The following is a 14,734-nucleotide window of genomic DNA, read 5'->3' on the forward strand; positions in this document are numbered from 1 at the left end:
TTAGAAATATGACATTAAAACAGAATACAAAGTTCATACACAAATAGTTTTCACAAAATGGTTAATGAGATATTTAAAAAAACAAATATCAAAATTAGAAAAAGAACGAAAAAAAATAATTAGGAAAATTCATGACAAAACAAGTGCCCACTTAATATTGTGGTTTAGTGGTGTCCAAGCATCAGGGGCATGATGAAACAAGTCCGAGTCTTTTTGGTTCTTCTTGCATTTAACATTTTCATTTACCTTAGCACTCAAGGTTCTAGGAGGCTAGGACTACACTAAATTGCATGAAAATTAGATTTTATTTACGTTTTGGTCATTTCATGAACTAATAGTGCAAAATAAATGAAATAAAAATAACAAAATTTGTTGGAATGTAAAGAAACGTAATTATGCAAATTTTGTTGATATATCATGCAACATATATGTCTTTTAAAGTAATCATATTTTTTTTCGCTTAAAAAAGTAATCATATTTTCATGATAGCAAACTTTATGCAGTTGCGTACTAAGTTGATAGATGCACATTCATATGTCAAACAGAAGACTGAATTAGAAATGAAAAATAGACTTTAATTAGTTTGAGATATTGGAGAAAACTAGAAATTAACTATGCTCTCTAACTTGCAAAACTTACAGAGACATAGAGAGTCAAATATAACGTCAAACTCGACAAGTAAAACCTATAGAGATGAGATAGTGTCTTCAACAAAAAATCGTGTTCAACAAAAAATCAAACTATAAGGCAATTTGGGTTTTTACATCTAAAATCTGGATGAGATTACTAATTATTCAAGTATGATTAGTAAATCTCCAAAGGCTTCCCTATAAATATCATGTCTCGCATAATGCACTTATCTTTCTACTCTTAATTCCATTCTTTCAATCTCATCTTCATTAGCTCCGTCGAATGTTGAAAATGAGTATCTTGCAAACTCACGTTTAGTTACTTTTATTTCTTAGGTTTTGTTCTTTTCTTTTTTCTTCATAATTTTCATAAAGAACAAACTCAATTTAAGATGGCTTTTTCTTTTACTTTCTTTTTTTTGGCATTAATAGGTGATTATTAGGATTGCAATTGCTATTCAATTTAGGGTTAGTAGCAACCTTGGTGTATTGTCAAAGGGGTTTGTTGTATGTCTTGATGAACGACATCTCTGCATATGTTGGTGGATTTGCATGGTTTTGGGGACTCTAGGTTGGTGGATTTCCATGATCTTGGATCTGGATGGTGCGAAGTTAAATTTTCCCTCTTGAAGTAAATTCAGCTGCTGAATCCATCGAGATCACCACCAACATGATCTTCACATTTTCCTTAGCTCAAGTTTCATCAAAATGCTTTGTTACTTAAAGTTTGGGACGTTTTTCTTCTTTGCGATCTGGGTCCTCATCATGAATCTCTTCATCTACAAGTTAAACTAAAGGTGTTCCGATTGAAGAAATGCACCCTATTTGATAGAAGCACCCATTTTGAGATAAGTATGTCCTTCAAGATAAAGGAATTGTCATGGGCAACGGAGGACATAGTTAATGTCTAGACTTTACTCCGCTTTATCTTTTAAATATTGAGGCAAAATTTATCACTCTACCAAAAATTTGTTACTTTTTGCATTCAGTTCTAACATGGAGTCTAACAAGGTCTAATACTTATATTCATGTGGAATTCATTCTCTACACGTAAAATATGATAAAAGGTTTTATGATGGTTTCATAAAACTTCACATATTTGAACAAAAGCCAGTGAATTAACTCACAATTTTTGTGAAAAATGCGATAGTTGAGCATTGTTGATTAACTATTGGGTGTGTAAAAATTAGAACCCTTGAGTTTTTACAAGATATACGCAACTAAAAAAATACTCATGATGTTCTCCAAAAAATTTAAGAAAAAAAAAAACTCATGATTTGCCTATCTTACAATTTACATAATTTCAATTAGGATAATGTTAGGAAGACCAAAATTTTAACCAAATTTGTAAATAAAAAATAAACATGTGAATCAATACTTAATTAATAATTCATTCACAAAGAACCACATTATTTAATTTATAAATTTTAACCACATTATTTAATTTACAAATTTTACTTTAAAAATTTATCCTCTTCAATATTACTCTTCCAAATTAGATTGAATCTGTGTGTTGTCCTGTGTCAGGAGCACCAATCACTCTTCGATGGAATCAAACTTTTAGATTTATCGAAGTGTGGGAAAGGTTTGGGTGATTGGCTTGTAGCCATATAGCCTATGTGTGAACGAGTCATCTTTGTCAAATTTCCAGTTATCATTAAAAGGCAATGTAGTTGGGGGTGACAAAATCCGCGGTCGGTGACACAAAAGCTATTCATCTTTGAAAAAAAAGCTTGCCCATTACTTTATATATATATATATATATATATATTATATATAGGGGTTAGATCCGGAAACATATTTTCTAGGAGGATTCTTTTTGTGAGGATTTGAGAATTCTTCAATTATATTTGTTCATCTTATATTGTGCAGTCAGAAATTATTGTAATTTTTTTATTTAAAATTAAATATAAACAGTACCTGACAAAAACTGACAATACGAGATATGATAAATGAATGTGATTAGAGGATCCGGCGAGGATCCTCTCTCACACATTTTGACACTTATTTTGTAGAATTCATTTTGTAATGTATTTCAACAGTTAAAGTTGTTTATATTTTATCTTACTACATCATTCATAAATGATTCTTGCAAAAATAAAATAAAATTAAATTAAAACCATTAAGATGTTCATAATAGACGGTATGAATTGTTGAAAGATATTGCGAAGTGCGACCTACAACATAAGTGTAAATATGTGTCAAAAGCGTGTGTGTGTGTATATATATATATCATTTGGCTACAGATATATACGATATGGTATAATTTGTATGTCTGTGGTATTGGCCAAAAGGAAAAGGTTTATATTTGAGAGACAGAATCTTGAGTTTAATAAAGAAAAGTATTTCCTAATAACAAGCAAAAGAAATTAGATAGTCTAAAGCTCCTTACACATCAAGAAAAAATAAAAATAAAAGCTTCTTGGGGATGAAGTTAAGCACCTTTAGATTTCCTATCTCCCTATCTCCTCCTCCTTCCTATCTTTTATCCTTTACTTGCCCACCCAACTGGAATCCCACTACCTCTGTTTCCCATTTATCGTTCTCTTTTCCATTTTTTCTGCACCAAAAGAATTAAAAGACATGTATATATGTATATATAACAAAAAGTAGTGAATTAAATAGGTAAAAGATGAAGAAGTTAAGAAACTTCTCTGTCATGCGGCTAACCAGTTGTATCTCTCTCATGTAATGTGATGAGAGAAGTAAAGTGATGAAAGTATACAATTGATATGATAAAATCCTTGCTCTCATGCATTACTTAATATTTTTGCTACACCAAAAATAAAGTAAAAAACGTCAATTTTATATGGTAAAATCTCAAGTGTAATCAATTGTATTTTTTATCTCTCGATATATGAAGTGATGAGAGAAGTAGAGAATTCGAGATATGCAATCGGTCACAGGATAGAATCTCTCCCCTCATACTTTACTTAACATGATTTATAGCTTCTCTCCATAACCATGATGCCTCTTCTCTCTTACTCGAATGAAGTATGATAGTAGCTAGCTAAGAAAGTCTACAGTACCAAAGCTAGCTACACATTTTCTGTGACATTTTGATCACTCAAGAACCAACGTTATGGCTACTATACGGAAACTGATAGTTGAGGTTGTCGATGCTCGAAATCTGTCGCCGAAAGATGGGCACGGCACGTCGAGCCCGTACGTGGTGATGGACTACTACGGGCAGCGGAAGAGGACGCAGACAAAGATACGAGACCTAAACCCCGTGTGGAACGAGTTGCTCGAGTTCAACGTTAGCAAGCCTTCCGATGTTTTTGGGGATGTGCTGGAGCTCGATGTCCACCACGACAAGAACTACGGACCCACCCGGAGGAACAACTTCCTCGGGAGGATCCGACTGAGTTCCACTCAGTTTGTCAAGAAAGGCGAGGAGGCTTTGATTTATTTCCCATTGGAGAAGAAGAGCCTCTTTAGTTGGATTCAAGGTGAAATTGGCTTGAAGATTTATTACGTCGATGAGGTTGTCCCGCCGCCTGCACCGCCAACACCGCCGCCTCAAGTGGAGGAGCCAAAGGCTGAAACTGCACCGCCTCCGTCGTCCGAGGCGCCGCCGCCACCAGAATCTGACTCAACCCCACCACCAGGCGAGAAGGAAACTAAGGCGGACCCACCACCCGAAGCAGAACAAGCACCGACACCGGAAGGTGAGAAGTCCGCCGAAGAACCACCGACTGAGGTGGTGCCACCACCAGAAACTGCAGCTCCTGAAGATGTACAATCTGATCCTCCACCGGGGCCGACGTCAACACCACCACCACCCACTGATGATGCAAATCATGATCAAGGGGACCCGCCGCCACCACCTGAAGCAGCCATGCAACGTCAACCTGAAATAGAGATGATGGCAGCCGCCGTATCGAAATCAGTTCCAGATTTCAAATTCCACGGAATCAGCGGCCCACAGCCAATGCCAAGGCCACCAGTAATGAACTATACGTCGCAGCTGGAGCCAACAGAAAGCATGTCGATGGATCGGCCGTCGTTTGATCTGGTGGAGAAGATGCACTACCTCTTCGTCCGAGTGGTGAAGGCGCGCTTCCTTCCCGCCAGCGGCAGTCCGATCGTTAAAATCTCCACTGCCAACCACCACATCACGTCCAAACCCGCCAGAAAAACCCAATGCTTCGAGTGGGACCAGACCTTTGCCTTCGCCCGCCAATCCCCCGACCAATCCGACGCCTCCATCCTAGAAATTTCTGTGTGGGACCCGCCCATGTTTGACCCCGCGACCGCCTCCGAGGTTGCCTCCGGGCATCACTTCCTCGGTGGAATCTGTTTCGACGTGACGGAAATTCCCCTGAGAGACCCGCCCGACAGCCCCTTGGCTCCGCAGTGGTACAGGCTGGAGGGCGGCGGGGCCCGCATGAACGGCGACCTGATGCTCGCCACGTGGATGGGAACCCAGGCGGACGATTCGTTTCCCGACGCGTGGAAGACCGATACAGCCGGTAACCCAAACGCGCGAGCCAAAGTCTATCAATCGCCGAAGCTGTGGTATCTCCGAGCAACAGTCCTCGAAGCCCAAGACGTTCTCCCCATGACGCCGTCGTTGACAGAGTCATCTGTCCAAGTCAAAACCCAGCTCGGATTCCAGTCCCTCAAGACCGACCCCGCCGTCACCCGAAACGGCACGGTGTCGTGGAACCAAGACTTGATGTTCGTAGCCGCGGAGCCGTTCAGCGATCGTTTAATTTTCACTGTAGAGAATCGGCTAGCGAAAGGACCGGTCACATTGGGGGTGGCGACAATACCCCTTACCGCCATCGAACGACGCGTCGACGACCGCAAAGTGGCTTCGAGATGGTTCACATTGGAGAGCCCAGGCGAGGAAGACCAGAAGAAGAGGACGGCCTACAGAGGCAGAATGCACCTGCGCCTCTGTTTCGACGGCGGGTATCACGTGATGGACGAGGCGGCGTATGTGTGCAGCGACTACCGGCCCACCGCGAGGCAGCTCTGGAAGCCACCGCTGGGCACCGTCGAGCTCGGCGTCATCGGGTGCAAGAACTTGATACCTGTCAAGACAGTGAGCGGTAAGGGATGTACGGATGCGTATTGCGTGGCAAAATATGGATCCAAATGGGTACGGACACGGACCGTGTGCGATAGCTTGGAGCCCAAATGGAACGAGCAGTATACGTTTAAAGTATACGATCCGTGTACGGTGTTGAGCATCGGCGTTTTTGATAGCTCTGGACCGGGATTCGAAATCGACCGCTCGACAGATGCCACGCGTCCCGACTTTCGTATCGGGAAGATCCGCGTGCGTATTTCGACGCTGGCTACGGGTAGAGTATACAGAAATACGTATCCGCTGTTGGTTTTGTCTCCCGCCGGTTTGAAAAAAATGGGGGAGGTGCAGGTGGCCATACGGTTTGTTCGAGTGTGTCCGACGTTGGATTTGATCCACGCGTACTCGCAGCCTTCACTGCCATTGATGCACCATATAAAGCCGCTAGGTGTGATGCAACAGGACTTGCTGCGGAGGGCGGCGGTTAAGATCGTCGCCGCACACCTGTCTCGCTCCGAACCGCCGCTCGGGCGCGAGGTTGTAATTTATATGCTGGACGCGGACTCGCAGGGATTCAGCATGCGGAAAGTGCGCGCCAATTATTTCCGGATCATCAATGTCGTAGCAGGGGTTGTGGATGTCGTAGCGTGGATAAACGACACGCGTTCTTGGAAGAAACCAATGGCAACGATTCTTGTGCACGCGCTACTGGTGCTGCTTGTTTGGTTCCCGGATCTGATCGTGCCCACCCTGTTGTTTTACGTGTTTGTGATTGGTGCGTGGAACTACAGGTTTCGCTCTCGGGCCCCACTCCAGCACTTTGACCCGAAGCTCTCGCTGGCGGACAACGTTGACCGGGACGAGCTGGACGAGGAGTTTGATGCGGTGCCGAGCAACAGGCCGTATGAGGTGGTGCGGGCGAGGTACGACAAGCTTAGGATGTTGGGGGCACGCGTGCAGACCGTGCTGGGAGATTTTGCAGCGCAAGGGGAACGAGTTCAGGCGCTGGTGACGTGGCGGGATCCGCGGGCGACGGGGATCTTTGTGGTGTTGTGTTTGGTGGTGGCGATGATACTGTACGTGGTGCCGTCGAAGATGGTGGCGATGGCGTTTGGGTTCTATTATCTCCGTCATCCGATATTCCGTGATCGGATGCCGTCGCTGGCTTTGAACTTCATTCGACGGCTTCCGTCGTTGTCTGATCGCCTTTTGTGAGATTGATTATTTCATCACGTTTAAGCTTTTGTTTTGAGTCGATAATTTAAGCTTCTGTTTTGTAATGTTTGGATAATCAATTGCTTTTGGTTAGGCAAAGCAAGTGAAGTAACATTAATAAGCATGTGTATCTATAATTCTTTTAAGATCTACATATGTAATGCTTTTTGATACATGCGTAGAATTTACTCCAATAACAGACAAGTCTTATCTCAAACTAAATAACGTCGGCTACATAAATTTAAAAATGTGACTCCACTCATTTCTGCATCACGTCTTTTGTTAACTCCAATACGCTATATCTTGAGTAGAAATTGCAAACAGTGAATATTATCCATCAAGTCAGTTCATTGTTCTAGTGGATTCTAATCCTAATACATTGAAGAAGCAAGCAAGTTACGTTTCAGGATTTTAGTAGACTCCAATTCGTAATCCTTTCTCTCTTCGTGAGAGACCTTCCCTCTGTGTGAGGGTTAATCTCACCAATCTATGTGAGTGGTTCCCGATCGAGTTCATTTTCCGGTGCCGCTAATCCTAGCTCCGGCTAGGATCTGTGGGTTTTCTTTTGTTCCTTTCTCCCTCTCTTTTTCCTCTTCTCTCTGCTGTTTTCTTCCCTGGGTTTCTTGGTCGATCTGCCATTTTCTCTCCCCTCTACTGTCTCTCATCCATTTTCATCCAATTTCCCAGTTTCCGTCAACCTTTATCGCGATCGGTTGCGGTGTTTCGAGTTGGTGTGCTTTGATTTGGTGCTAGCACTAGGTCGGGTGTTCCTTGCACCCCCACCTTCTCTTTGCTGTCCACCCTTGTTGTCAGTGTTGCTCGTGGACTACCACGAGCTTCTTTTACTTGGCTGCAGGTTCTCTGGGGTCCGTAGCTGTGTTGGGCGTGAAGCTTGGAGTTGGATGCTGGTGTCGGTGAGGCGTGGCTTTGTTTGGGGATCGAATTTCACTGGATCGACATGCATGGCTGCTATTTTGGTGGTTGCAGCGTCGATTTTGGCGGATGTGGCAGCGGCTGTGGTTGTTTCTATGTGTTCTATGTTTTGGGCTCAAGTTTTGGTTGGGCCTCTGTTGGTTGTTTGTGTTTTCGTTCTTAGGCCTTTGTGTTGTTCATTTAGGGCCTCTGTGTTGTAGTGTTTGTTCTGTTTGTTGGTAATGTATGTTACCTTTGCTCAAAAAAGAAAAAAAACAAAAAAACAAAAGGTTACGTTTCAGGAAAAGTCTGTGTCCTGTTTCAATAAAGTGAGAGAGACAATCAAATTGTCAATCAGTACTATGGTTTGGTGATATTCCTTTTCACTTGAAAAAGTGAAGTGAGAGGTTTTAGATTCGAATCTCGTTAATAACGAATTTGATACCAAATTAGGCTGCTAATTATATAACTTAACCAAACGCCATTTCCTTTAGTGTAAAAATATTGATATGCTAAAACAAAACTTCACGTTTTTCACGCAACTCTCTTCGGCCTTTCACACACTCACTCACTCACTATTCCTTCAAGTTCTACACAGAACACATAGAGCTCATTGCCTCTCCACTCCATTGCTTCTCTGTAAGTTCCCACTTCTCACTTTTTAGTACATGCAACTTCTTTAATCACTCCCATTTTTCGTTTCTGGAAAAGGGAAACTTTTAGTTCGTCTCTTGTTCGGTTTCAGATTTTCGTTACGGGTAGTTTACTATCAGATGTTAAAGGGGATAAACGAACTTTATTTCGAGTTTTGGTGGGGACGGAGGATTAAGGAGCAATGTTGAGGAGCTCAAACTATTCGTGTCTTGTGCTTCTCACTTGTTTTATTGTCTTTAGTTGCTTGAAAAATGGATTCTCTTCTGTTTCTATTTTGATCAAAGGGTGCTTCTGATTCCTTTCTTCGAGTCTAATTTTTGCTGCAGTTTTTCATTTTTTTTTTCTGTCGCACCGCGACCGCGCAACTATTATTCCCTTGCTGCCTGAATTCTTGAAAATTATATGATGGTTGCTTTCTACTTTTCATGTTCTAGTTTTAGACCTGTTTTCTTTTCTAGTACTGGTTGTGAATTTGTGATGTTGTTGTTATACATTCATCCTTAAAAGTGGCTTTCTAATTGGGCGCTGCGTTACATTCTTGTGTAAATATTTGGAACAGGAAATGGCTAGGAATCCCTTCTTGTTGGGGTTTCTTTTAGTTTTCTGCATAGCTATTGCAGAAGCAGAATACATTAAATATAAAGATCCCAAACAACCATTGAATTCTCGAATCAAGGATCTACTGAGCCGGATGACGTTGGAGGAAAAGATTGGCCAAATGGTGCAGATAGACTGCAGCATTGCTTCGCCTGAGGTGACGAAGAAGCACTTCGTTGGTAAACATTACTATTCTTTCTCTCGTCTCTGTATTAAATATATATATATAGAAAGAATGGAAGAAGCCCTTCTGCATATATATGAAGATTAGTATGATTTTAAGGGTAGAGGAAATTTGTTTTTGGCAGGAAGTATATTAAGAGGGGCTGTGAATGTTCCGCCACAAAAGGATTCTGCAGAAACTTGGATTAACATGGTGAATGATCTTCGGAAGGGTTCTTTATCAACTCGGCATGGAATTCTGTTGATTTTTGGTATCGATGCTGTTCATGGCCACAATAATGTTTACAAAGCAACAATCTTTCCTCACAATGTTGGCCTTGGAGCTACCAGGCAAGTAGATATCTCTCCATTGCTAACATATCGCTGAGCTATAACTTATTTTGTAATCCTAGTCTCAAAGTAATATTGATTGAATTTAAAGTAGATACTGTGCTAGAATTTAGTAGCAATAGGGAAATTCGTTTTTTCGACTATTAACTTTTAGTCGTATGAAGAGATCAACCCATATGAAATTCAAGGAGTAAATATACTGATATCAACTTGATCGAACTTAAAATCAACTAGGGATCCTGAACTTGTTAAAAGGATCGGAGCTGCAACTGCGCTTGAAGTTAGAGCTACAGACATTCCTGACGTCTTTGCACCTTGTATAGCGGTAAATAAAATAAACTGTACATATCTGATGATTGATATGAACACAAGTCAACTGATGCTGGCACTGAACTCCATATTGATTTTGTCCGTGCAGGTCTGCGGAGATCCGAGATGGGGTCGATGTTATGAAAGCTACAGTGAAGATCCCAAGATTGTGCAAGCAATGTCTGAGATCATACCTGGCTTACAAGGGGAGATACCAGCCAACTCTGAAAAGGGTGTTCCCTTCGTAGCAGGAAAGTAGGAATTTTAATTCCTCGGCTTTTGACTTACTAATTTCTAGTACTAACAAGTCTCCTCCATAGCGAAATTTTTATCCTTAATAGCTAAAGTTTCAACTTCACCGAAGGTATTGTGATCATGATGTTTGGTCTTTTCTGTTGGTAGCAAAATGGTTGCAGCGTGTGCAAAGCATTTTGTTGGTGATGGTGGAACAATAAAGGGAATCAATGAGAATAATACTGTGATAAACAGACATGGATTGCTCAGTATTCACATGCCAGGCTACTATTGTTGGTGTGAGTCAACCATTTAGTTTAGGAATGTAATTCTATAATTTATTCCTTGTATAATTGGGATTCTTATTTCCTGTTATGTGGGATATTGTACAACTATATATTTACCTCCTAAAGAAAAGAATAAACATACAATTCAAAACTAAACACTTTTATCTTGGCATCAGAGTAGGTTCCGATCCTGACTCTTTCTTTGCAGAACTCTGAAACACCAAAAGAAATTTTTTTGTCTTTCCAGCAGTGTCTCGAAGCAAGAGACACCGCTAACGGGAACAATTTTCTTAGCTTTATCCCATTGACCGAAGGCAAGTCCACCAACCATCAAACCTAGAAACCCCAAAGCCAAACGTCTTGAAACAAGAGACGCTGGCATCCTAGATGTGTTCAAGTACCAACAAGTCCTCTTCCATGGCAGACGACCAAGTCATGATTCCCTCTTCGGATTCCGCGTCTGCCTTTAATGAATTCTGCAGCAGGCCATGCGGTAGTGATCTTCAGCGGGTTAGGGTAAAGCGTGGAGCCCAATATCCAACAAAACAGCAATCTTGTATGGATAGTAGCTCAGTTTATTCAGACTCAGAAAATTTGCACCTAGAGTTTCCCTTCTAAATTTAATTAATTCTCAAGACCAATTTGACAATCCAAGTAAAATTGGCATTGCATTCACAGCATCTGCTAAATGAGATTCTAGCTGGATAATTGACTTTGGGGCTATAGACTATATGACATATGATGAATCCTTGTTTCACTACTTAACCGTGCCACCCAAGGAGAATGTTATCACAGCAAACGGTGAAATTGCTCCAGTTACAGGAGCAAGTTCCATCGCCCTTACTCCCCTTCTATCTCTGCATAACACTCTTCTTGTTCCTTCATTATCGAATCATTTACTTTCTATTGGTCAAGTTACGAAACAATTAGATTGTGTTGTACTCATGTTTCCCACTTTTTGCCTACTACAGGATATCCAAACACGGGCGATCATTGGGCGTGGTACTAAGATGAGAGGGTTATATTATGTGGATGATGTGGTACCGGGCCGAGTCAACCAAGTGAGTAGTAGTCACAACGACAAGGTTAAGAGAATCTAGTTATGGCATCGTCGACTAGGACATGCATCTTTTGGTTATTTAAGAAAATTACTTTCGTCTTTATTTAATGGCGTTTCAAACTTTGATTTTCAATGTCAGGATTGCATTCTTGCAAAAAGTCATCGTACTTCTTACCACTTGAGTCTCAATAAAGTATCAGTGCCCTTTGAGTTAATTCACTCCGATGTATGGGGTCCCTCACCAATTGCAAAGAGCCACGGTATTCAGTGGTTTGTTACCTTTGTAGATGATTGCACCAGAATGACTTGGCTCTATACCATGAAACAGAAGGGAAAATTTTCCAACAGTTTTATCGGATGATTGGAAATCAATTTTCTCTTCTTATCAAAGTCCTGAGATCCCATAATGGTGGAGAATATCTTAATTCTGAACTATCAAAAATTTTCGCAGAGCACGGCATACTTCAAGAGACTACTTGTCCTCAAACTCCTCAACAAAATGGTGTGGCAGAACATAAGAACAGACATATCTTGGAAACTACACAGGCACTTCTAATTGGGGCTCATGCTCCTCATGCTTATTGGGTGGATGCAGTTACGTATTCTGTTTATCTTCTTAATCAAATGCCCTATCGAGTTCACAACTTTCGAACTCCCATGGAAGTCTTGACGAATTATGTCACTTTACCATCTTCTCTTCAATTATCACCTCGCATATTTGGATGTGTGGCTTATGTGCATCTTCACAAGAATCAACGAAGTAAATTGGATCCATGTGTTGTTCGTTGTGTATTTCTGGGATTTAATAGCCAACAAAAGGGATATCGATGTTACCATCCACCTACTAAGCATTTCTGTGTCACCATGGATGTCACATTTTCCGAAACTGAGATGTTTTTCATCTCTAATCAAACCCATTGTACTCTTTAGGGGGAGTTGAATAGTAAATACGAAGACTATAGTTGGTTTGATGTTCCACATGAACGAGACAGTTGGCATGGTCCTAGTAGTACAGGGGAGACCGAGATTGAAGACTTAGGTGTTATGAGCAACCCACCTGACCGCGCCTTACCAGAGGGTAGCAACACATCAATTCAAAACCCAACAGTAGGCCACGACATAGCAGTTCATAGCCCAATAGTGGCCAACGACACAACAAGCCAAAGCCCAGTGGATCTTGACCATGAAACTCCTGCCCGAGAGATAGCTCATGCAGCGTTGAATAATGGGCCTACACCATTTATAGATTCAGTAGAAGGTCATGGGTCTGTGAGTGATACTGAGATTGTGCAAACAGAAAATAACCCTCATTCTCCTCCACTAGTACACGCTCATGTCCCCACGGATATCTAAGAGGTACGTTCTCATACTCTAGATATTGTTGAAAATTCCTATATTTTACCTCCTAGGCAAAACCGTGGGAAACCACCTGACAGGCTTTCTCCGGAAGGAAAAGTGAGATGTGCAATTGCACAGTATGTGTCCCCTCATCGATTATCACCCAAGTGCCAAGCCATGGTGAATCAAATGTCTGGGATTAAAATTCTAACAAAAGTGGAAGAGGCTTTGCGAGACCCCTGTTGGGTAGAAGCCATGGGAGTGTTCACATGCCAGGCTACTGTGATAAACAAACATGGATTGCTCAGTATTCACATGCCAGGCTACTATGACTCAATTATCAAGGGTGTGGCAACCATTATGGTATCCTACTCAAGCTGGAACGGAGTAAAGATGCACGCTAATCGTGATCTTATCACTGGCTTCCTTAAGAACACTCTTCGATTCAGGGTAAAGCCATCTTTATGATGTTCTTTTTCTTTCGGCCTTTTCTTGATTCCACTAAAATCTATTTCAAAACTAAAACCATTTCAAAACCTTGTGCATTGTTTCAGGGTTTTGTCATCTCAGATTGGGAGGGTATTGATAGGATCACCTCTCCACCTCATGCCAACTACTCATATTCGATTCAAGCAGGAATCAGTGCCGGCATTGATATGGTATGACAAACATGTTGGTTTTCTTCCTTAAATTGCATATAATTGATGATGTTATTTGTCTTTCTAACACCTATTTTGTACATGCCACAGGTCATGGTTCCATACAAGTATACGGAATTCATTAACGATCTAACCTTCCTGGTAAAAAATGGAATCATTCCATAAGCAGAATTGATGATGCAGTAAAGAGAATTTTGCGAGTTAAGTTTGTGATGGGCCTATTTGAGGAACCATTGGCTGATCTCACCTTTATCAATCAGCTCGGCTGCCAGGTAGCTATTGGTAAACTTGACAACATTCTACAAGCACTGAGGAAAACTTTAATGTAATTTTTTTGCATTACTACTTTCACAGGAACACAGAGAACTGGCTAGGGAAGCTGTGAGGAGATCTCTAGTGCTTCTAAAGAACGGTGAATCTGCTGACAAGCCGTTGCTACCCCTTCCGAAGAAGGCATAAAAAATACTTGTAGCTGGCAGTCATGCAGAACACAATTCTTCTTCAACAGGTACCACAATTCTTACTGCCATAAAGAACACAGTGAATCCTAAAACTGAAGTTGTCTACAAGGAGAATCCTGATGCTTTGTGAAGTTGAATGCTTTCTCGTATGCCATCGTTGTGGTAGGAGAACACCCTTATGCCGAGACAGTTGGTGACAGCTTAAATTTGACGATACCTGATCCTGGCCCGAGCACCATCACAAATGTTTGCGGGGCTGTGAAATGCGTTGTCATCATCCTCTCTGGTCGTCCTGTTGTGATTCAACCATTTGTTCCTCTGATTGACGCTCTTGTTGCAGCTTGGCTTCCAGGAACTTAAGGTCAAGGGGTGGCTGATGTTTTATTTGGTGACTACGGCTTCACTGGCAAGCTTTCTAGAACTTGGTTCAAAAAGGTTCATCAACTATCTATGAATGTTGGGGATGCACATTATGACCCTCTCTTCCCCTTTGGATTTGGGCTCACTACAACACCCAAAATATTCAACTAAAAAAATCATGTAGCCACTCTTCTTTTTCGGTTTTAATGTGCAAGTTATATATGTCCTTTTTCTATGGACGCTCTGCGCGCGTATTACATCATCCTTTACTAAGACACTTGATTCGAAGTTATGGCTTGACGTGCAAGTTATATATGTCTTTTTACAATCTATTAGGATTTCTCATTGCTAGTGGTGGCACGATCATAATTAATTAAATCTTTTGTCAAACAATAAATTTGTTAGAGATGTTAGATTATGATGTCGACGGGGTTGGAACTCACATCATGGTGTAAGGGTAACACTTCT

The 14,734-nt window shown here is 41.4% G+C and overlaps 1 protein-coding gene across 1 annotated transcript; it reads left to right on the forward strand.

Annotated features, from left to right (window-relative positions):
- Positions 1-3,320: 3,320 nt before the first annotated feature.
- Positions 3,321-7,099, forward strand: LOC137713134 (C2 calcium/lipid-binding plant phosphoribosyltransferase family protein). Its single transcript, XM_068452393.2, has one exon. It carries the CDS (start codon positions 3,712-3,714, stop codon positions 6,880-6,882), a length of 3,171 nt encoding a protein of 1,056 aa, XP_068308494.2. The 5' UTR covers positions 3,321-3,711; the 3' UTR covers positions 6,883-7,099.
- The last annotated feature ends 7,635 nt before the right edge of the window (positions 7,100-14,734 follow it).

The sequence above is a fragment of the Pyrus communis genome, chromosome 14 (genome assembly GCF_041283825.1).
Source record: "Pyrus communis isolate YQ-2024b chromosome 14, ASM4128382v1, whole genome shotgun sequence".
Taxonomy (NCBI): Eukaryota; Viridiplantae; Streptophyta; class Magnoliopsida; order Rosales; family Rosaceae; genus Pyrus; species Pyrus communis.

What these genes read in the sequence shown, in the direction of transcription:
- LOC137713134 (XM_068452393.2), top strand. Translation starts at nt 3,712, where the DNA reads ATGGCTACTATACGGAAACTGATAGTTGAGGTTGTCGATGCTCGAAAT.